General features: G+C 32.1%; 1 protein-coding gene and 1 long non-coding RNA gene across 2 annotated transcripts; both read right to left on the bottom strand.

Moving 5' to 3' along the window:
• Positions 1-435: 435 nt before the first annotated feature.
• LOC143257268 (3-oxoacyl-[acyl-carrier-protein] reductase FabG-like) lies at positions 436-13,543 on the bottom strand. The gene is made up of 10 exons (XM_076515705.1): positions 13,270-13,543; positions 12,880-12,959; positions 11,486-11,625; positions 9,757-9,849; positions 9,055-9,140; positions 4,501-4,594; positions 4,200-4,269; positions 3,183-3,219; positions 1,798-1,852; positions 436-642 (listed from the first exon to the last, which is right to left on the bottom strand). Exons 2-10 carry the CDS (start codon positions 12,935-12,937, stop codon positions 490-492), a joined length of 786 nt encoding a protein of 261 aa, XP_076371820.1. The 5' UTR covers positions 12,938-12,959; positions 13,270-13,543; the 3' UTR covers positions 436-489.
• Positions 13,544-17,784: 4,241 nt separating this feature from the next.
• Positions 17,785-23,685, bottom strand: LOC143257273 (uncharacterized). The gene is made up of 3 exons (XR_013031759.1): positions 23,530-23,685; positions 18,606-18,674; positions 17,785-18,432 (listed from the first exon to the last, which is right to left on the bottom strand). It is a non-coding gene; the product is annotated as an uncharacterized LOC143257273 (long non-coding RNA).
• Positions 23,686-25,147: the final 1,462 nt, after the last annotated feature.

Raw genomic sequence — 25,147 nt, forward strand, 5'->3', positions numbered from 1 at the left:
AGAATATAACTGTTTCAAACACGTTCAAGTTTTTCAAATGACCTATAAAACTATTGACTCCCCATTAGACACGCTGCAATGAATGTAGTATTTCTGTGTCAGAAAAAAACTGTTTTTGTAAGCGAACATTTGTGGCTGAAATTAATCTAGAATAGAATACTTTGGTTGATGTCACCTAGCTGATGCACCATTTAATATAAAAAATTCTATAAACAATATTATATTTGGTTTCTTTTGTTTTTAATGACCATTTTATTCAAAATTAATAACTAGAGGCTGAAAAAAATGATTTTGTAATGTTTTATTTAAACCAATAAAGTGTATTACTTCAAAAATAAAAACAAATGCTAGAAAAATCAGAACAGTCAACCAATACTCTTAGATCAGTTAAATCACCACCTTAACTACCATCACACAAATAAAGAACATACGGAATAAATTAGCAACTTAGGTTTTATTGTTGCAGTAGAAAAACAGAAAACAAACTTGTTAGTAAGAGACAGTTTTAGCGCCGTCTACCACCAGGGTTTCTCCGGTTATAAACGAAGCTTCGTAAGAAGCGAGAAAAGCGATTGCATTGGCGACCTCTTGCGGTTGTCCTATGCGACCAAGTGGATATGACTGGGCTGCTTCTTTCTTAACCTGTAATATGGACATTTAAAAATAGTTAGTTGCATTTAACATGAAATTTGAAAAAGTGAAAGATAAGTGTATATATGAATTTTACTTACATATATATTTATAACTTATACACCTAAACCGAATGCATCAGAGAATCTTCTGGCACAGAGTTCAAAATTATGGTAAGTGTGTATCTGGTTTAAGGTTTAAAATAAATATCCCTGGTCAGTTTTTATTCTGGTTTGATTTTCAGAACTTCAATGAATGTTGTAGGTTTTTCGAATTAATTAAAATTTCTCATCAAACAAATAAATGCCATGTTATAATCAGCTTTAAAATTTTTAATGAATTATAAACCAGTATGATTGTTATCAGTATGGTAGAAACACACACGCTATCTAACGGGTCTCTGAAATTAGATAAAGAAACAAATAACCTTGAAACTGAACAAATAATTACTGTAAATAAATAAAAACAACATTTTCCAACACCTTATGATAACAATGGAGAAATACTTTAGTTTTATGAAATGTACTGTGTTTATCATAACCCCAGATATACACACACGATCAACATTAAAAAGCACATTCTTGTACACTGTTCATATAAAAAACATTCCCACGGTGGGGCAGTGGTAAGTCTTCGCATTCAAAACCCAAAAACTATTAGTTCGATTCCTCTTCACGAAGACTGAAGATAGCCAGATGTGACATAATTGTAAGAAAACATACTCATGAACCGAATAGCTTACGGATCCATTACTTTGTTGGTCAGGAGGTTCCTAGTAACATTTGGGTTACAAACAATAGCAAACAGAAATAACACCATTACTTTGTTGGTTAGGAAGGTCGTAGTAATATTTGGGTTGCAAACAATAGTATACAGAAATAGCATCATTACTTTGTTGGTTAGGAAGGTCGCAGTAATATTTGGGTTACAAACAATAGTAAACAGAAATAACACCATTACTTCGTTGGTTAGGAGGTTCCTAGTAACATTTGGATTACAAACAATAGTAAACTGAAATAACTCTAATATTCTAACAAATACCAATAGTTTATGTTAAACATCACACTATGTCTTTCATTTTAATTAACATTCTTGTACAGTATTTTCTGTGAATCTTACTTTAAATAAATCGGACTGTAGTTATATATAAAAAAAATTTTCACGTACTTCCTTTATGTCTAATCCAATAGTTGAGAATATATTTGTTTCAATAAAACCAGGACTGCAAAATAAAAATAAGCAGAGAGCATTAGCATGTAAAATATTTAAAATATATCTTACAAACTTTAACAGCTGGGTGACACCAACCAAACGTTAGTTTCTACTTTTTAAAATCCACAGGAGATAGAAAACTCCTCAAAATAATTGTTATTTTACAGCTCTGAAAAGAAACTCAAAATTGTCTTTGATCAACTGTCTTCAGATAATAAAAAATAGGTAAACAACTAAATGACCGCCTCAGTCTTAATTAATTTTGAACTGATAGACAAATCTTCAGCACCTACTGCAATCTCTTGAATAAATATTGTAGGATCATCTATGACTGTGAACCATGAACTTTGAGGTCAGTGATGAGAAATATAAGAGACTTTGGAAGGCTTAACTCCCACAAATATATGAAGAGAGGTATCTTTACTCTGAATTCATAAAGAGTACCTTCCTCACCTTCTTTAACACATGTTGTGGAAAAAGGAATAAAACACCCTTTGTGAAGTGTAATTTTTAACAAATCAAAGAAATATTATACAGTATAAAAGAAGTACTCGTCCCAGGCGTCTGGCATAGCTTGGTGATTAAGGCACTCGACTCTAAATTTCACGGGTTCGAATCTCTGTCACATCAAAGGTGCTTGCCCTTTTAGCCGTGGGTGCGTTATATTCTTCTATTTCTTAGTAAAAGAATGGCCCCATAGTTGGTGGTGGGTGATGATGACTTGCTGCCTTCCCCTAGTACTACTCTGCTAAATTTGGGACGACTTACGCATATAGCCTTGCGTGAAATTCAAAAACCGAACCAAACCTGTCTGCAGTGACAGGAAGAGTTTAAGTCAGTCTAACAATTTAAATTATTTCATGAACTTTAGAAAGGTTAATTGTGTTATATTCTTGGTTTCACTCAGAGTCAAAGCTCTAAGCTACTTATACCATCCACCATGAAAAGTAGTTCCTGAGAATTTCATTCATGTTAAGAGCCACTCAACAATAACATACAATAAATCTACATTTATATTATTTAAGAAACGTAAAGTTTTTAAATGGATATAAATATATATGATATATAATAACTAAAATGCTAAATATATATATATATAACAATGTATATATATATATATTTCAAACCGACACGTGACAAACACCATGTATTGCAATATGTATATGATATGAGACAGAATGAGTAACTAAAAGTATCCTCTCAGTCCATACTTCACATTCACAGTGCTAATGCGTTAAAGAATGAATTAAATCCAGTTTTAAATATATCAAATTAAAAATTGATATATACCCGAAACACTTTCCTGAACACAGGTTTTGAACACATAAAAACACACTTACTTTACTGAGTTCACTCTTATTTGTTTGGGAGCAAGATCTGGAAAAACAATAAATTTTTAAAGACAGTCAAACCGGTGATGAATATCTATTTCTCTGGTTTACGTTACCCTGCTTTTAACATAAACACTGGTACCAGCTTTTCAAATTTTTTATATGAAACGATCATGGAGAAAAGTTTTCAAAGGGTGCAATTATAATTAGAACAAAAATAGGTGAAAAAGTAATAAATAATCCAGAATATTTTAAAGAATATTCACTCTTATTTTAGTAAATAATAAATAAGGTAGGTAACGTTTATAGTGATTATACAGTGTATTGACAATACACCAGTAAATTCTATTTAGAATAATCTGTTACTCTTTTAAATCGATGTAGTAAAATTACATTCGTATATTAACGTTGGAGGACGGTTACTATCGCTCAACATGTGAAACATAATTTATATGTATTCTTCAAACTAATACTGAAAGAAATCATTAGTTGAGTTTGACATTTCTTCAGTAAGTTGTGAAGATTAAACTAACAATAACCTTAAAGATTGAAGTTAAAATTTACGTATTCTATAATAAAATTAAAGATAAAGGACTAATAGAAATCAATAAAAACTACAGACTGAAGTGTGTGTTATTCCATACAATCTATTCGTTCATTTAACGCTTAAGATTTTAATTAATTAAATATGCTATAAAAACTAGTTGTGTTGTTAGCTCCCTCTTACGAACGTTTAAGAAATTATATTTGAATAATCTGGGGTTCAAAAGTGTCACTTTAGGTCTAATTTCTGTATACTTGTATCAGTAACCATTTCTAGGTTGAAACCTACTGGTCAAAATTGATGGTGAAACAAAGGGGACTGTACATAACTTAATCACTCAGACAAGAGAATTTGTTGTTTACGATGTGCAAATATATAAAACTTTACTTCAAAAAATAACTTATAATTACTAAACAGTACCAGATGTTTTTATATAAAATTGTATTTCGTCTTCGAGACTTACGTACTTGTTAAAAACTTACCTAATGCCACACTTCTGGTAAACTGATCTAAAGCGCCTTTCGAAATGGTATAGGAGAGATCTCCGACATGCTTGAAAAAAATCGATAAAAAATTTGATTATAAATTAGATCTAGAGAACAAAATAATCACTTTTATTATCGGAAACTAAAAGTAAATTATAGGACAAAACTTAAAGTGATATTAGAAAGTGAAAAGAGATAAATTACTATTGAAAATTAAGAAAATTTTCACTGTATTATTAAATTCTAATCAAATCAAATTCTACAATTTTCACTGGCTCTTCCATATTAGACTACTCACTCCCCTTTGGCCGAGAACGCTTGAAACGTTGACAATCGAACCTTTACTTTCAATCAGGTGAGGAACAGCTAGCATCGTCAAATGGTACACAGCACTTGGAAGTCAAAGAAGAAAAATATTTTGAATGTTTTTAAACTAACGATCATAGCAATAGATGGCGAGACTATCAAAACTAAACTGGTTTCGGTTTCATATCTCGACAGAATATATACTCTTCAAAACAAGAAACGCAAAAGGGATATTTTTGTTATTTTAAAGAGAAATATATGTAATAACGTTACAAGCTCAGAGTATGTGATGTTACACGTGTTAAGGCACTGATTGTCAGACCAAAATGACAATAAAAGTTGTGCACTTTGAAAACGAAGGAAAACATCGGATTTTTCGCCAAAACGCATGCGTGTCCAATAAATTTGTTTGAGAGATCTGCATGTTCTGCAAGTGTAACATGTGCAAACTCCCTATAAAAGTGACAGGTTCACGGTTTCCCAGCTCAGTGTTAAACCACCGACACGCACTACAGTTACGCCAAGACTGAGTGAAACACAACGCAACAACGCCATTGGTCACATGGAAGCAGGCGAATCTCGATCAGATGTTGCCAGAGCTGTGAATGTCCACCCAAGCACCATCACAAGGCTATGGAATCGTCACCAACAACATGGATCAACTCGTGACCGTCCACGATCTGGCAGACCTCGTGTGACCATGCCCGCACAAGATCGCAACATCCGGTTACGTCCCTTCGGGATAGGACCACCATTGCGACGTCTACTGCCTCAATCATACTGCGTAAAATTTCCGATCAGACCGTACGCAACCGTCTACGAGATTCTTAGGCCCCATGTGCAACCCATCATGGTGAACGTCAACGACGTTTTTCAACATGACAACGCCCGTTCTTACACAGCCCGACTAACCACTGTCTTCTTGAGACACCACAACATCAACGTTCTTCCCTGGCCCTTCAGATCACCAGATTTAAACCCCATCGAACATCTTTGGAACGATTTGGACCAACGTCTGCGACGGCGACAACCTCAACCGCAGACTCTACCTCAGCTTGCAGCAGCTTTGCAGGCTGAGTGGACAGCCATTCCACAGGATGTGTTTCGTCATCTCATCGCTTCCATGGGCATGAGATGCCAAGCAGTTATTGATGCTCACGGGAGGCATACTCGTTATTGACGTTGAGTGACGTTAAACTTCACCTAGTGAGCGTGGACTTCGTCTTTGCAGACTTTGGATGTTCAGCAGTAAATGTGCAAAGTGTCACACATGTCATACAGAACTACCCGGAATAAACTTGTTAACAATTTGTTTCATATTTTGCCTTTTGCGTTTCTTTTTTTGAAGAGTATATATAAATATATTTTAAATTTATTTCTGAACTGTTTCACAATGATCCTGTAGAGTTTTCCATCGCTTCCCATGAATGAAATTTGTCTCTATATGAATATAAATTACAAGTTACTAGAATTTCATTTTGAAATACGTTTCATTTTTCAAGTACTTTGAAACTACTTGATATTTCATATACAGTAATTCTACATTTCACTTTAAAAAGATCTAATAGCGAATTCTAACGTAACGTACACGTTTCTTTGTTTTAATATCGAAAACAATATTCCAATATACGAATCGTAACGAAATTAAATCACAAAACATTAGAGCTTAAAACTTCCAGAAGCGAGTCTTACAATACTTATTCAACATACACTGCTGGCCAAAATCTTAAGGCCAATGAACATAAAGAAAAAATATGCATTTTGCGTTGTTAGACTCAACCACTTATTTGAGTTGAGCTTCGAATGATAAAAATAACAAAAGGGAAAATAAAAATAAAAACTTTTTCGCGTTTAATAGGGAAAATGTAAACACCATGAAATTAGCCTAAATACTAGCTGGTCAAAAGTTTAAGACCATACCAAAAAGAAGTCTTAAACAGAGTAACAACCCCAACAAGTGGTCTTAATAGTGAGTTGCACGGCCATCATTGCGAATAACTTCAAACATTCGCTTTGACAGGGTCGATATAAGCGTTTTTAGAAGGCTGGTTGGAATGTTATTCCAAGTGATGAAGATGGCTTTACGAAGATCATGCACTGTTTGAAATAGACGTCCATTTCTATAGACTTCCCTTGCCATCCACCCCTAAACATTTTCAATGGGGTTCAGTTTGGGGGAACATACCGGATGGTCCAAAAGAGTCATTCGCATTGAAATAGTCCTCTTTCCTGCAAGCATTGTGGATTGCAACATTATATTGCTGAAAGATCCAGTCATTTCCACACAAATGAGGGCCTTCAGTCAATAGGATGCTCTCTCCAGCATGCAAATGTAGCCAGCTGTTGTTTGACGCTCCTGTATAACCTGAAGCTCTATTATTCCATGGAAGAAGAAAGCACTTCAGATCATGATGGAACCTACTCCACTGTTTGTGTAGAAAATGTCTCCGGTAGAATATTCTTGTCGTGCCAGTAACGTTGAAAGCCAGCTGGACAGTCCAGGATATATTTTTTCTCTTTTCTTCCACTTTTCTACGTCCCATGTTTTGTGCTTCTCAGCAAAGTTTAACCGAGCTGTTTCATGGTGTGGAATGACGCGTGGCCTCTTATTGCCGTCTTATTGTTTTTGTGCTGCATTCTGCGTCCGTAAGGGCCTTAATCAGATTCGACGATCGGCTGGTGTGTTGCCGGACAACCCGTCGAATTCTTCTGCTCAACGCAAACGAAATTTTCTTGGGCCGACCAATTCAAATTCTCATTCTGTATACCTCAGGGTCTTTTAAGAATTTTGCAACAGCAGTTTTACTACTCCCAATTTCACTAGCTTTTGCAGCACGACAATTCTGCCACACTCAAACTCTGTCAACTTTTTAGCCTTTCCCATGTTTGTAACCAATGTAACGTAGGAGATGTCAGTGGGAGATGTTGACAACACTGACACTTGAACACAAATGACTAAATTGCGTTACGTGTTTACCGATTAACGCTTCGTTTCAGTATGGTATTAAACTTTTGACCAACTAGTATTTAGGCTAATTTCATAGTGTTCACATTTTCCCTATTAAATGCTAAAAATTTTATTTTTATTTTCCCTTTTCTTATTTTCATCTTTCGACGCTCTACTGAAATAAGTGGTTGATTCTAACAACGCAAAATGCATATTTTTTCTTTATGTTCATTGGATTTAAAATTTTGGCCGGCAGTGTATGTATAAAGTTCTTTTATTGTATGCATTTAAAATTCAAAATATCTGTGTTTGTTTGTTGCTTGGTTTTTTGTTTCTCCAATGCGTTCTATACGCAAGTCACACTTCTCACACGCGAAAGTGCGCAAAAAACAATTTTAAGTTGATATACACGTCTATCGGCTGCTACCCGAACAGGTAATTTGTTTACCAATAACATAACATGCATGAATAATTTCTATACAGAGTTGTCACTTTTTGTAAGTTTTAGTTAACACTTAATTACAGGTCTATTTATTTACTAATGATTATCTATACATTTAACTCATACAGAGAAAAAATATATGCAGAATTAAAATGTCGTGAGGGAAAAAGAAAAGAATAGGCCTAATGTATAAAATAAAATAGCGCTGTCTACCATAAAATACATTACGTAAAAATAAAAAGGTTTACATTATCATACTTTTTATGATAAAATTAAGTGAACCAATGTATTTTTTCTAATTTTTTTCCTCTGGATGGTTAGATACTGGAAGTTGATTTTTCTTATGACATATTATAAAGTGAAATATCACACTTTGTTTGTAGTGTGTTTCATACATGAATATCATAAAGTGAGTACGGTAACACATTCATATAAACATATTAAATTTACATTAAAGCACATTGAACATACTGTTCAATAAATATATACGTGTAAAATTTTAGTATTCGTGGAAGAATGACGGGGAATAGGAGAAACAAATGTAGGCTTACCTGTTCTCCAGAACGGGTACTCACATGCGTGCAACATAATCTAAAGATTTCCCATAAGGGCCTATTTATCCTAGCCAGTTAAAAAAACCAAAAACATTGTTCATAAGAAAGCCCCGATTTAAAACAGGTTCATTGTTTATATTCAAAAATGAAACCGAAAGTTTTGTTTTAATTAGTTCACAAAATATTTATCGTAATATGGAACGGGGAAACAGGAAGAGGAGGTGTTGTTTTTCTCGAAAAGATTGGCAGCTTCAAGTAACACAGCTAGTTTTTGTATAAATCTACTATGTGCGTAAATTATTCGTCTTATTCTTCCTATCAAACTATTATATACCTTCCAGTGACATAGCGGTATTTTTACGGACTTACAACCCTAGAAAACGGGTTTCGATACCCGTGATAGCCAAAAAACAGATAGCCTTTTGTACTTAAATAGAAACAAATACTACTACGTGTATACAGTACTGAGTACAAATTGTATAAACACACAGTCCTCTTGATTGTCTACATATATACATGTGTTTGTCTTAATATATATATATATGTGTGTGTTGTATATTTTCTTTATTTCTTTATATAACTACTAGATGTTAGCTTTTTTACCGAACATTGGTTTTCCAAACCAAATCTAGTGTAGCCAAAGAACCATCCTCAGCTGAGTCCTGTACTACTATTCCAGCATTGTTAACCTGAAGAAAAAACAAGACGTCTTTAATGTTCCTACTTTCATCTTATATTCATATTAATTTGAATCTTTTCGATTCAAAAATAAAGAGCGTGTAAAATGCTAAGTGTATCACGGAATTTTAGACATTTTATTTTCTAGTGCTTTGCCAGCTGTTAGGGTTAGGATGGAAAATTCTGATTGAGTTTGTTACTAGACAACACGTGCTATGATAATCTCTTTATTTGAAGAAATTTCTCTTTTCTTTCTACATCTTACTTTTAGCAAGAGAACCTTTTTTTTTGTAATTAACTATATCGTTAATTCCAGAGAAGGCTTTAGTACAACACTGGCTACAGGATGATTTACTCGGACATAAATATAATTCATAAAAAATGTAATCATAGGCTAAGTAAAATACTTCAGTTAAAACTTTTACCAGTTTACTTTCTTAAACTTGGAGTGTTAAGCCTTTTATACTTCTCTTAAAAGGTTGGCCTTCTAGGTTTAAACTTTGACAACAAATAATAATGGAACACTAGCCTTCAAATATTTAAGAATTAGACTCAGAACGAAAAAAGAATATTTATGGTATATAAGTAATGTGTTAAATCTATATTTTCTGTAACAACTAAACTCACCAAAATATCCAGTCTTCCGAAGGTATCAATTGTTGCCTTCATAATACGTTCAATATCTGATTCTATGGTTAAATCACCGACGATACACAAAGGCTGAAATACAAAAGAAAGTGAATATTTCAAGTAAGAAAACACGAATAAAACTTTGTTTATCACAGTAAACTGTTGAATTAAACTATTGTATGATGTTATATATTTCTACAGCGTGTGTTTTATTAAAATGTAGCAAGTTATAACATGAGAGAAAAGTTAAAATTTTTAAAATGAAACAGATTTGTTTTGAAGATAGGCAAAAACTACTGGTGTTAAAAATATCTGTAGACATACGGCTATATTACTGGGGGGTTAATAAAATACAATAAAACTCTGATAATAAATGAATGTTTAAGGAATAAAAAAATATGGTGACTTTTAAGATTATTTGTTGATAAAATACTAAATAAATCAAAATATTTTCACTCCTGAAACCATTGTGACGTTAAAAAAACATTGATGGCGTCACGTTCAATCACGTTTTGTTGAAGTTAAAACAAATGTTTTAAATGTAAAAACTTCACTAACGTGACATAGCTACCCCAGTTACCTGAGCGGTAATGTCCGAGAGTTTATAACGTTAATAATCGAGTTTCGATACCATTGTATAATCTTGTGTTTAACAACAACAACAACAAAAAACATGAGGTGGATGGATTGTATCTGCTACCTGCATCGGCCATGACACACCATATATGGTAATAGTAATGAAACTTCTTTCACGCATGTTCAAATCTACAACTCTCTGATTTTCATTTTTTTGCATTATATGTAAGCTTACCAACACCAACAGAATTTGGAAACTGTTCACATAAAATAAACATCTGATAAACTCCTCTGCAGAAATATGTTCCTTGTGTTATCAAGCTTAGTAGAATATATTTTGTTGTTAGTATAATTATGATTTCATTATAACTTATCACATTCCAATTATATTTGATTACGTTCTAATTATAATTAATTGATTTAATTTTAATGTATCACGATTAACATATGATTTATTATATATTACTTATCATTTATTAACTTTTAATTGTAATCTGTCACATTATAGTTATAATTGAGTATTTTAATTATTATGTATTACATACTAATTATAATCTATTACGTTTTAATCACCATGAACCGTATTTACCAACCACGTTTCACTAGAATTAGACGTTTGTGATACAAATATTTGGAACTTTTAGTTATTTGATTTCTCTGTTTACAAGTATTTGTTTGTGTGTTGGTAAACATATATTCTGGGTTGAAACAAGTTAAGTATATTTGAAAGAATACATTATAGAACCATGATGTGAGAATACTTCCATGTGTTTTTCACAGACCCAGAATAATACCAGAGTTGTAACAACTACATATTTCTTATTTATTTCTTTTCTTCTCAACTAAAGGTCAAAATGTGTCAGAATTTCTCATTAGTAGAAGAAAAAACGACATTTACTCTCCTAATAACTCCATAGATTTTTAAAAATTAACCAATGTTTCGCCTGTGTGGCTTCAGCAAGTTTAATATTGTCGAATATTAAAATTTGTATAAAATGAATATAAATGTATATCTGAAGAGTGAACATATATTTTTCTGATTTTTATCTAAGCATTTCTTTTGCATTAAATACTTCTATGTTACATAGTGTTGTTTCTAAATTGAGTTTTTGTACTAAATACTTCTATGTTATATCATGTTTCGTCAAACCTTTAGATTATAAGGTGAAACTGCTTCACATTCTTCAGCAGATTTTGCCAAATTTTCTTGGTTCCTTCCAGTCAAAGCTAGCTTCGCTCCTAGGCGTGAGAAAAACACGGCAGTGGCTCTACCTATCCCTGAACTAGCACCTAAATGTTTAGATATACACTTAAGTATCTTAATTTGCAGAAGAAGAAAGAGTCTATAGCTTTTAGACAAACATGTAAAGAATGAACACTTAGTTCATCAATATTAATACGAATGTTGTTTATTTTCATTTTTTGTATTAAACGTTAATTTTATTATTAGAGTACAGCCCATGACAAACGACGAGGTAGGCAAAACCACCTCAACCCCACAAATTACCTTAACCTTGCATTTCATAACTTAATGAAATAAATACATTTTGTGAAATAAACCTTGACCAATAAAGAGCTAGTAAAGTGTAATCGATGCAGTCAAACGTTGGTAAATTTATTTGTGAGCCAAACAGAATTAAGAACATTTATGAAACAAATTCGTTACATATTCATTAACAATAAAGCGAAATCTATAAACAGCAAAAATGGAAAAAATATTTCATAATTTAAAATTTCTAGGCTAGGTGATCCAGGCTACATCATCACTTTAAGCTTGACACTCATTATACTTAAAAGGTTTCACGACACCATCACCCCCTCATAGACCTCTTGCACCTACGTCACTAAAATCATAAAAAGCAAACCATTATCGAACTATTTTATTTGAATAAATGCGTTTTAGTTTTCATGAATCCTTTTGTTTCAATAAGTCATATACGAGAGGTGACATTACACACACACACACACAGTGGCTTTTGCATAACTTAAATGATAAACAATAAATTTGTTTATTCCTAAAATCAGCTACAACATTAGCTGATATGTAGTCATTAAAATGTAGTGAAACATTCGTTTCTTATCTAATAGAAATTAATAAAATAAACTGATAAGGCACTATAAATAGTAAACACACATTGGTATAGAGATGCCCGAGTCGTTTACCAGGAACACGTTTATTCAAATAAAAATTTTCCAAATGTGACGTTTGTTCATAAACCATAAGAATATACCAGTTACCATTTTATCATAACGACGTTTTAAATTTATTATTTCCAGTAACAAACGTTTATGTACAAATGTGTAACGTTTAGATATTGTTTCCTGTCATCCAAACGAGATTGTTTGTTATACATGAAGGGAAATATTTTTCAACAGTATTTCACAAATACAACAATGTGAAATAAAAACATATTTAATACGTTTATTATATAATACTACTGATCGATTGATAATTGATACAGAAATAGGTATCAGATGTACTGTTAGAATGGTAACGGTAAAAGGACATACAACATGTGTTTATTATATAATTTTATTATTTACCTGTGATTATCGCCACCTTCTGGTCAAGTTTTTTATCTGTAGATATAGATGTTGTCATCCTATATGTTTATATAAGTAATCTAGAAACAAACAGCAACATACAATTTATTCTCAGGTCCTAACAACGTATGGCTCCGTTTTAAAAATGCTATTGAGTTTAGAGAATAAAACAACAACAAAAACACCACACAGCTTTAATTATATTGTGTTAAATATAAATAACCTTCAAACAATAACACAAGTCTAATGCCTATAGCAAGATAAAAAAACACAATAAACAAATTATATATTCTTACATAAATAGAATATTTTTACTTTGTTCATTTCACCGAAGTTTTCTTTCAAATACATTTATATATCACATTACTTCATGCAGAATAGTAGACTTACCAGGAATTAGTTAACTTCCAACTGTTTGCAGATCACCTTCCCGTTGCAATAAGACAAACTGCTGGATGCTGAGAAGTTAATCAGGCAAGCTTCTTGCTTCTGATTGGTTGGTTAGGTTCATCCTACAATATTTATCTTTTTTGGTAACCTTCCGTTCTATCTATCACATTCACAAACCACATGACTGATAAAAATGACTTGTGACATAAAAATGATAAAGTGTACAATAGTTATAATTACAACGTTTTTACCAGATTCACCTTGCATCCTCGAATGTAACAACAATGTGTGGTTAGCTGGTGATCAAAACAACACGAAAAACTAGCAGATGGATCCATTAGTATTTATTAATAAATCATTTTTAAGGTCTTACGTAACAGGACACTTCCTTTAATTATTTAAAGTTTGTACGTTACACCACCAGGAGATTATGTATCTTCACGTAAAGTGAACATAGGCTTGATTCTGCTCTTGGAGACCGACATGCAAGATTTAAATGAAAAAAGTTCAACACTTCTACACAGTCAGTGGTTTATTTGGCAGTTTTCTGGTCTACCAGAAAAGTTAGCTTTCACTAATCACGTGATTTGTTTCCAGGTGTAGAATAACAGTACACAGATAGATCAACCTGCAAAAATTAACTGAAACATTTCAAACACTTCTACACAGTCAGTGGTTGTTGTATATGGTAGGCTTTCTTGTGAAATACATCTACCAGCAAAGTTAGGTTATAAAACGTAACTTTATTTTAATAAATAATCATCTTGTACAAGAAGCAGGCTGTGATCTTATAAAAATACATCAGATACACGTTATTAATTTTAATAATCAATCTTTATATATTATTACTTTAAAAATACTAGATTATGCTCTTAAGTTAATATATTTATTGGAATAGTACTTGTTTAAATACGGTATTTCAAGAATAATACAAAATAATTATAATCGCTCACACCGAAATTTATAAGTCAAATTGTTACAGGCCTAACATCAATTAAACCTTTATCAATCTGTGTACGTTTTTTACGTTTGTTTAATTAGGGTGAAACTTTATCGTATGTAATACTAGTGATAAATAAATTGATTATGTTATTTTAAAACGGAAAGACAGAGTTTGAAAAAATTTGATAAGCTATTATTAATATGATAGAATATATAATTTAATTAAAAATATTAAATTGCGTTAAATATCCTTTAAAAATTATTGATAACGAACCTTTAAATAATTCTATTTAAAAACAAACGTTGTTATATATTTATAAGTGATGTTCATGTAACTATTTCAATAAATGAATCATATACTCATTAATAAGAATGCTTCAGTGACAGATCTTGAGAGCAAACCAGCGGTTAGGCATGGCCAGGTACTGATTACTTTCGAGTCGTAATCGGAGAGTCGCGGGTTTGAGCCTCCGCCATACGAAACATGATCGCCGTGTTGGCGTTATGATGTGATGGTCAGTCACACTATTTTTGGTAAAAAGAGTAGACCAGAAGTTGGCGGTTGGTGGTGATGACTTGCTGCTTTCCCTCAAGTCTCACACTGTAAATTAGAGACAACTAGCGCAGATGGCCGTCGTGTTCACAAAAAATGAAGTATTGGAATTTAACATACTAAGATTGAAGTAAAATCGTTTTAATAACTAGAACATTTAGAAACATAATATATATGTATTATTTCTGCAGAATAACTTGTTAGTCAGATAGCTCATATATATATATATATATATATTAATAGACCAACAAAAACAAATAATACTATTGTCTATCGAGTGTACTTTTCGTTTCAGAACTTTATATGCAGTCGTCACTTTCAGCTTCGGATGAACGTTCCTTACCAATATATACATACATGTACTGATTTACCCATTTACTTAGTGACTATATTAATAGCGTTAGATAAGATTTGTTTTTAAAGTGGAAATACTACTTTGACACCATAGATATAATAAATATAATTACGACCGAATACCGAAGTACGTTGTATGGTTAATTAATAATTTAAATCTTTATTTAGACTTTAAACAGTAATGGAAGTGTTCGTTATGTCTTGTGTTTATTAAAGATCATTGTATAATTTACCTGATTTATGAAACAGCCTATATAATGTTTATTGAAGCATTTTGCGACATTTCAAATGTGTCAAGTATTGATCAATTATTAGTATTAAGGACACGTGTGACTTACATTCACAAAAAAATAAATAATGATTGTATAACGGAGATTTCTTAAGAAAAGAGACATGTTGCGAAACGTTCCTATTTATACTAACAACAAGAAACTCTCTCAAGGTCATAATAAGAGTTACTAAAACTTCTTCAGAGACCGAATTCAGATCGTTAACGACAGACTGACGTCATCACAGCATCAGAGAAGCTTCGGCGAATGTTTACATTATCATGTACAAAACTGCGAAGATAAAAAAGTTGGGGCATTGATGTAGTTTCTATTTCAAAAGTGTGAGTATAAATACAAGTGAGAAGACTGACAGTTTTTCGAGTTTATCTGCAACCAATGAGGCAGTAGTTTTGTACTTTAGTGTTTAAAAACAATGAAGAAAAGAATGACCAATTAAGTGTCAGAACTACTTGCAGGTAAATGTGTTTACTATTTGGAACATTATAATAATACCAGAAAGTGTTTGTATGAAAATTACTGTTTGAAGATCGAAAATCAGTTGTCACGACCTCAAAGCCAGTTCTTGATGAGCTCGAAGATCGTTCTTCCTGAGCTTAAATGAGTCACAACCATCACTAGATGAATCTCTGAATCTCTTTGTAAGTAACATATTGCCATGGTTGTTAATATCAGATAACATAGTTGAGTTATACAGTGTAATGAATAAGGGATGTTATGGAAAGTATTCTTGATGAACGTTTTGCTATTTATACTAAATGAATTTAGAGTTAGTGAGTTTAATCAAGGTATTCAGATATTGATTGTAACATATAATATTTTGACAGAATGTGAAAAAGTGCTTTATGTCAAAATTAGTCATGTAGTCAGGTTTTTTACTGTAACAGTAAATTCCTTGAGTTAATGCTTGTGTGCTCTACTCGCCACTGCATTCCTCAATTAGATTAAAGTGTGTCTCGTGGAATTAGTTGAAACTCCAATGACTAAGCCTTCCCGGTCGGCCTGTCTGTTACATTATGGTTTGTAAGTCATTTTCAGTTTACAATTTATTTACCTAAACTAAATGTGTAAGTGAGTTATGGTTATTATTAAGAATTTATCAATTTTAATTATTAAAAACTTAATTATCATATTACAGATCTCCTTTTCCCAAAATGTAAAACTGAAAATGTTATCTGTAACATAAGGGACGAACGTATTTGATGGTTAATTGCACCCTTTAAATTATTTTGTCTTTTGTACTTTGTGTCTACAATCTTTCTATGGTGTGATGTCACTTGTTATCTAATAATTTAAATTTGGCTCCATAAAACATTTCCTGACGATACTTCGGTTATTCTGAGGTTCTGACACTGTTACACTGAGGGAAGTCAATGAACTTCATATCACTGCAGTATTATATAAAAGACGTAAAAGTTACATTCAGCAAATAAAGATATTTAATAGTCAATTTTTATTCAAAGGATTATTTGGTATATAGTAACCATTGTAGGATGACTATAATAAAGTATTGTAGAGATATAGACTTATTTATCATATAACTATTTGAGTTACAATACGTAACTGTTAGTGACATCAGTTTGAATGGCTGGTTGTTTGGAATTAATTAGCTATTTGTGCTCTACCCACCATGGACATCGAAACACGGGTTTTAGTGGTGTGAGCTCCAGCACGTCATTGTGTCACTGGGGAGCAGATGACATCAATGAAATTATTCGATTGTATTCAAATTCACATATGTTTCAAACGACACTTCATATTAAAAAACTGTTAGTACCATGGTGAATAAAAATTGCAACTAATACTTCAGATTAAAGTGAAAATACATTTGGATATCCTATTGGTTGTGCTTTATAGATGAGTTAAGAGATTAATGTGTATTTTATATAAGGGACCAGGAGCAGTCTGAGATAGTTTGTCCAGAGAGTGAATCTTTGTGGCCTTGGATGTGCTTTAAGTGTGACAGTCAAATTGAAGTATTCAGTCACACAAGATTTACCAAATTATTGATAGTGAACGCTGTTAAGAATATCTCATTAAATGTATGTGTAGGTTTATGTAAAATAGTAAATAAATATATTTGTTACAATATTACTGCTTTAAACTTTTATTCATTAAATTTTACTTAGTTTCTAAGGATACAAAGTCCATTTTTATAAGGAAATAGAAAGTATAACGTAAATGGAACCATGTTGTACACAGATTAAACGTAAAAAATAAAAAATAAAAAGTGTAAGTTTAATATTTTCATTAGAAGAGGTTAATGATTTTATGTTATATGACGTGAATTTACAAATATAGAGATTTAGCGAAAATTATTTGTGTTTTTATTAAGTATCAAAGAAAGAAATAAACATTTGCATGAAATAAAATGAATTTATTAGTTAAGACTATAAAAAATATTTGAACGTTAACCATATGCCCACTCAATTTTCAGGTTGTCGAACAAAACTTTGAAACTCTAAGTAACACTTGTTTCTCTCTTTTATTTCTTTATGTACATGTATATTTTCGTTTTGTTTAGTAAACATACTTTTCAAGTTGAAACCAGTTACGTATATATCAAAGAATGGACGAATCTTGGAAACAGAACTAGGTATATGCCAATTTATTCTCTCTCACAATGTCAATTAAAAGTCAAACTAAAACACACCCACAAGTGCCCTTCTCAATACTATCTCCATTCTATTTACAACAGTTACAACTTGCATCAACACATTTTCCTGCAGTTAAAAACCAATATGGCATAATTTATAAATTAGTACATTATCAGCAACTATTATTTAAACATTTTTTATGTGTTAGATATTTTTGTGTTATATAATGTTTGCTCAAACCTTCAGATTATGTATTAAATACTTCTATGTTATATAATGTTTTCTCAAATCTTTAGAATATAAGGTGAAAGTGCTTCACATTCTAAACAAGATTTTGTCAAATTTTTATAGTTTCTTCCAGTCAAAGCTAGCCGCGCTCCCGGGAGTGAAAACACCACGGCAGTGGCTCTACCTTTCCCAAAAGGTGGACCTAAATTATTAGATATCCATTAACGTATGTAAATTTACAAAAGAAGCAATTATTTCAAAGTTATAATGAATGGAAAAATAAAAATAAGATGTTGATTATTTTATTTTAAATTTATCATATCAAAGGTTTATATTGTTAAAACAAATAATCAAAACTAATTACATTTCACCCACCTGTGATTAACGCCACTTTCTGGTTCAGTTTTTCTCTTGATGTCGTGAAGTAGCCATCGATGAAATTATCTACATCAAGAAGCTATATTTAATGTGTCTTTTTTTTTTTCTAAAGTGAGTAAACTACAATATAAACAGGTGTGTTATATTATATAACACATACAAGATACAGCAAAACCAATATTTATTGAAAACTTGCAACACCGACATTCAAGATTTCTTGATGTGTTTTAGATTACTGGAAATTTTATTAAAACATTGATTTTAAAACAAAATAGAAAACTGCACGAAAAACTGCAATTATCTTCTGCATTTGTACAATAGTAAAATGTCTATTTATCACACACTGTATCTCGTGGGTATAAAATTATATATCAAAACGCCTTATTTTCAAGATGTTAAAGAGTGTTATTTATTTTTTAATTCTTAAAATTTCATATCGATATAAACATCAATTTGTAGGTTTTTAATCAATCTGATAAAAACCTGAGAAGGAATTCACGAAAGAAGCGAGACTTTCTCCTTTGACTGACTGTAAGATATATTTCAAAAATATGGACATAAAAGGTAAAAACGTATAAAGAGAGAAATCTTACTCAGTACAGTTTTGCTGTTGTTCTGTATAACAACAGTACTGCGTAAAACTGTTAGAACAACATAATATATTGTCATTTTAATGTGGGTAATTCTTCTATTCCATTACAGAATGTAAATTTCAACATTCTAGTAATGTTTCACTGATCCTTGTTAACAACTGAATGAGACAAAGTGAGAAAACTTATTATTCTTTAGAATTCCTATACACTTGTACCAAGAATATGTCATAAGAGTTCAGCTTGAAAGAACATACTAATGGAATTTAAGGTCTGGAATAACTTTCATGGTACCTTATTCAGTGTCTTAACTACATAGAAAAAAGCTAGCAAGGAACATATGGTAAATGTAGGTACTAGAATAAATCAATCTAATATCACTCCACCAACAATCTTTAACACTATATATTAAGTTTTCTAGTCACACCACGGACCACAAAATGTAGATAATTGTCACTAGAGCAGAGATTCCTTTTAAAATCTTTACATGATGCAGGTTGGACATTCTGACCAACTGCTGCAGACTTGAAATATTCCCTAAACACTGGCAAGTACAACATAGATCGTGAGACCAACACAGGTAAATATGAAAACAGAAAAGGAAGAGACAGCACACCTAAACTCAATGATACTGATGTTAAATATCTTCTTCATTGAACTATCTGGACAGAACGGAGACTGTCACTGATCTCAAGCATGAGATAAACAACCATGTAGTAAAAGACAGAAAACTGTCCAGATCTACAGTATCAAGAACACTCAACGAGAATGAAATATTTGGTTGTGTAGCAGTTAAAAACCTTCACTTCTGAAAAGTGCAAACTCGAGTGTTATGGTCTGGAAAAGTGAGTCGAAATTTGAAATATTTCATTTAAAGCGTTGGTTGTATGTCTAACGTAAGAAAGGTGAAATAAACTTATCTTAATACATAACACCTACCGTGAAGCGTGGTGAGACAGTGTGGTGGTTTGATGGTGTTTTACTGCTGAGATAACAAAATAAATAGAATAATATACTACCACAAGTACAATAAGATACCGATCCATCATTGTTTGAATGTTATTTGTAATGGATTATAATACCAAGTACAATCATATACTGATCCATCATAGTTTGAATGTTATTTGTAATGGATTATAATACGAAGTACAATCAGATACTGATCCATCTTGATTTGAATATTATTTGTAATGGATTATAATACCAAGAAGATAATGACCCAAATACGCATCCAATCTATGCAGAAATTATTTAGATAAAAAAGAAGATGTTGAAGTCATTAAAATTATGCAATGACCCTCATAGAGTCCGGATCACAACCAAACTGAGAAAGTCTGGGATTTGGTTGATAAATAGTTAGAAAAATCAAACGTTACTTCAAGAGAAACTTTATAGCAATGGGTTACAGACACTTCAAGTAAAATCACAAAGAACACTTTGATTACACATGTTACAACAATGCCTGAAAGACTGTTTGCAGTAATTAAAACAAAAGTAGGCCACACAAAGTATTAACTGTTTGCTCAACTCAAACACTTCCACTAACTTTCTTTTGTACTAATTATAAAGATTAATAGAATGTTGATGTTACATCTGTGATAAAGACTCATGTCCTTCAGTTCATCATTTAAAATATACTTTTATATATCAGTGCAAAATACAGTCAGGAACATTATAACGTGCGTAAATTTAATATTCATTACAAGTAGTTGTGTGAAGTTTATTTTAGTTTACGTGCACTATTGATACACTTAACTTTTTTACTCAAATAATTATGTGATTTAATGTCACATACAGACAAAATAACCCATAACCTTATGTGAAGGTTCTTCCATTGTTCTTTGAAAAAAGACTGAAATATAATTATTGACTTTGTCCTAACACTTTAGCTCAACATTCTGAAGGAACATTTTTAATGAAAGGAAACTGCGAGTACATTTTTGAAACACTAAAATTACTTCGTATTTCACACTGAGACCTTTGACCTTTGCTGGCCGGATGTAATTCGAGAAGGTTACTGCACTATTTCCAAGATTAAAATGTCAAGTGTAAACATGTTATATTATTTATTTAAACTATCTTCTCGAAAAGGCACCTCAACATTTTCGAGAAGTAAAAACAGAATCATACCGTGTGTTCCAAGTCGTAAGTGAGGTCGTATTATATTATGATAAATTATGTTTAATTAATACGATGTTTCACTAAAGAATAGTAGCAAAATTTGTATAAAATTAAAAATTGTTCCTTACAAACTGTTGCTTCAATTTTTAACTGACCTAATAAAGGTAATTACTAAAGAAATATATCAGTCTTTTAGATAACCCTACATCCCACATTTTCGAATATATTCCTCTGCCTCAACAACATTTATTAAGTCATGGAAGCAAAAAGAGATGAGAGACAATGGTAACTAACGAGATACTGTTGTTAGTTTGAAGTGTACTACACGAGACAGTGCTAATAGTTCAACCCTGTATCTCAGACAGTGGACCACTCGCCTAACGACAGCGAATCCGATCCGAAAAATAATAATGAAAAAATTGAAATTACCAAAAGAGAAACCTGAGTCAAACTAGTATTTATTCTCAACTCGTAAGATGACGCATGAGGGTCGGCCTCGTGTCTAAGAAGAGGAATTATATGGTACTTTGGGTTATCACAAAGTACCTTACTAGCAGGTCTTAACTAACTGTTAACTAAGCGCAATTAATTAAACAATATACTATCTGCTAACTCTCTAGTTTTGAAGGCCCGGCATGGCCAGGTGGTTAATGTACTCGACTCGCAATCGGAGTGTCGCGGGTTAGAATCCCCGCGGCTCACCGAGTCTGTTGGCCCTTGCAGCCTTGGGAGAGTTGTTATATGCCAGTCAATACAACTATTTGTTGGGAAAAAGAGTAGCTCAAGAATTGCCTTCCCTCTAGCCTTAGACTGCTACTTTGAGGATGCATAACGCTAATGTCTTTCGTGTAACTTTGTGCGAAATTTCCATCACGTCCACCATTTCTGTTAAGTACTCAAACTTTAGAGAAGTAACAACAAAATCACATTGTCTATAGTAAGAGAAAGATAAGGTTGGTTTTATACGTGTCTTATCTAATCACTCTTTTAATTTCATTGAAGGATTGAAATCGTTGTTGGAAAGTGATTTAATAACAAACGCTCAGTTGTAGAGAAGATCCGGGTTAAAATCAGGGTCAAGAAAATAATGTATTTAAAATTAATACAACATAAAGGACAATAACTTCAGATAATTTGTTTGGTATCAAATGCTTCAATAGTTGCAAAGCGAAAATTTAATACTCTATCAATTAAATTACATTAATAAAGTAGGAGCTCGTACTCCCCCCATCCACCCAAAAAAGTAGGCTTAAAACTGCTTTCGAGAATTGGGAACCTTATCACGTGATGAACTAAAGTATTTTTGGAACATGAATTAAGAGACTGTGTTTTCATCCGATCCTTTAACAATTGGAAGCATTTCACTCTTGATATGTATTTAATTAATTGTCCACGTCTGGTAGTGAGATATGATAATACAAGTAAGAAAACAATAAAGAAATTAGAAATAATTAAAATGTTCTTAAAAATTATAAAATAAAACGTAAAGCAATAAAGTGTTGTTTATATTGTATATACAAACTTTAAACGATTGTTGTTATATATGCAGTGGAACTGAAGGTAATAAATTAGTGGAATAGAATTATAAGATAAGGATACTTAGATAATACTTACTGTAAGTAACTAGTGAAAAATGTCGGAGAGTAATTTAACTGATTCTTAGTACAGACCACAGAGAACAGAAATAACTATGTCTCAAGGCTCTCAGTAGAGACGGGGGATAGTGACCCTGCTTTTTGCAAGTGGTCAAGAAATACATCTGGTACAAAACATAAGGGGACGAGGTCTTTCCGATAATCCAGGTATGATTAAATTAATACACTTTATAACTTAGCGCCTTATATCTTCGGTTTCTGGGTCCTCAGAACGTCAAGTATCGTGTTCAGAACAGCTTTACGCAATTAGATCACCACAAAATACCCCATTGCACCAAACTTGTAAGGACAAGCTCTCAGAGCGTTAGAGAAATATATTATACTTATCAGGGACTGAAAAATAACGTATGGCTATTCAAATACTCGACACCATTTGAGTACGTTTACTGGCTGTCACCCAGTGCACGTGCTTACAAGAAACAGAATATCATATCTGAGAAATTCCTTCTTTTGGTATTCACTACAAGTTGTTCTATTTATTTCTTCTAACAAGTAACATTAAACGAGATACCATATTCTAGGACAATGATTCTTAAAACATACTCGTAAACATACATCATGTCTGGTTCACCTTCTGGGATCGTCTTAATCACCCATGACACTCCTCCGCACATCGCATAGACAAGGACGTTTTAAAATTGTTCGTGCAGGTTCTCGAGCTGTTCCCCACACAGTGAAAACGATAAGGTTCTCGACTCACATCGTAAAATTCAAGGGTTTGATTCCATCTGTGGCCAGAAGACAAATAGTTCATTGTGTAGTTTTGCAGTTAAAAACAAAACAACAACAACAAAATAACAAGAACAAAAACCTAACAAACAACTATGGAACTTCGGGGCAAGTTAGACTCAAACTCCTGACATCTAGTGAGAGCGAAATAAAACAGTTTGTAAAATATTTCAACAAAGACAAGAAAAGTATGTTATACTGTTAAACTTTCTCCCTTTGGTTCTGAATTGCTTTACGTTTCAAGACACTATTTTATATTTTGTGATCTAGTTTCCTTGCAGGGGTGTTTATTTGCAAAGTATGAAAGGAGAAAAAATTAACTGCTCACAGAAAAACCCCATAAAAACATATAACGGTAAAATATTTAAAACAAAGAAGATAGAAACAGAGAGATAAAACTTTGTTTGGTTTATTTTTCTTGCTCTACAACAACAGAATACTTGCTTATTTTCAAGCGGAAATCTGCTGATGTGGCTGTCTGTACTTTTGTCACCATAGGAATCGAGTCCTGAATTTTACTGTTATAACACTTCAGGCTGAGCCTTCATTAAGATGGTCATAAAACTATTGAAGTGAATATTTGTTAGAAATTAAGAAAATTATAATTCCTTATATTCTAAATATAAGAACGATTTACTTGTAATACTTTAACATTTGGAATAACGAAATTGCTGAATGTAGAGGGCAGCAAAGTATCAGAAGCACACTGTGAGTATCACAGATTTGATATGTTAAACAAAAGAAGGGATGTGTGGTTGTTAGTATCCAATCATAAATTAATGGTAAAAAGAGATAACTTTAAGTTCCGTATGTCTTATTTCCTATCACTTAAGATAACACAGCATTACATTCACCACTATACTGGTACAGATGTGTAGAGGGATTCACATCTACAGAACACACACTTTATTTTTTCAATCCCATTAACTCTATACATCCCTACGTTAACTTTACATGTGAACAGGAAGAAAGAAATCAAATATCATTTCTTAACCTCAAAATTACAATGACCGATATACAGTGTAAAACAGGAATCCAACTACCCATACTTTGCAAATCATTCCTTTGGACTCAACACATGAAACAAAACAAAAACTCAACATACTAAAAAACCAAATAAACACAGCCATAAAACTATGCTTACCAGATAAAATTAACAACGAATTAGAGAAAATAAAACAATACTTCATCAACATCAATAAGTTTTCTCCACAAACTGTATAAAACATTATACGCACACACTTAGACAGAAATCAACTAACAAAAGTAAATATAACCCATGATTTAAAAAAATAACGAAACCATATACGGCTGCACACCATATATTCCCTACATCAGGATAAAAATATCCAACATTTGGCAAAAATTAGTGACAAAATATGACATTCTAGTTAATACGAAATTTATTCAATATCCAAGCACAAAACTAAGGTCTACACTATGT

Source organism: Tachypleus tridentatus, chromosome 7 (genome assembly GCF_004210375.1).
Source record: "Tachypleus tridentatus isolate NWPU-2018 chromosome 7, ASM421037v1, whole genome shotgun sequence".
NCBI lineage: Eukaryota > Metazoa > Arthropoda > Merostomata > Xiphosura > Limulidae > Tachypleus > Tachypleus tridentatus.

Coding starts and splice junctions, on each gene's coding strand:
- LOC143257268 (XM_076515705.1), bottom strand. CDS start 12,937: ATGACAACATCTATATCTACAGATAAAAAACTTGACCAGAAGGTGGCG. Junction 9,850..11,485: donor TTTCACCTTATAATCTAAAG/GTTTGACGAAAC, acceptor TTTGTATTTCAG/CCTTTGTGTATCGTCGGTGA. Junction 643..1,797: donor TTGGATTAGACATAAAGGAA/GTACGTGAAAAT, acceptor TCCATATTACAG/GTTAAGAAAGAAGCAGCCCA.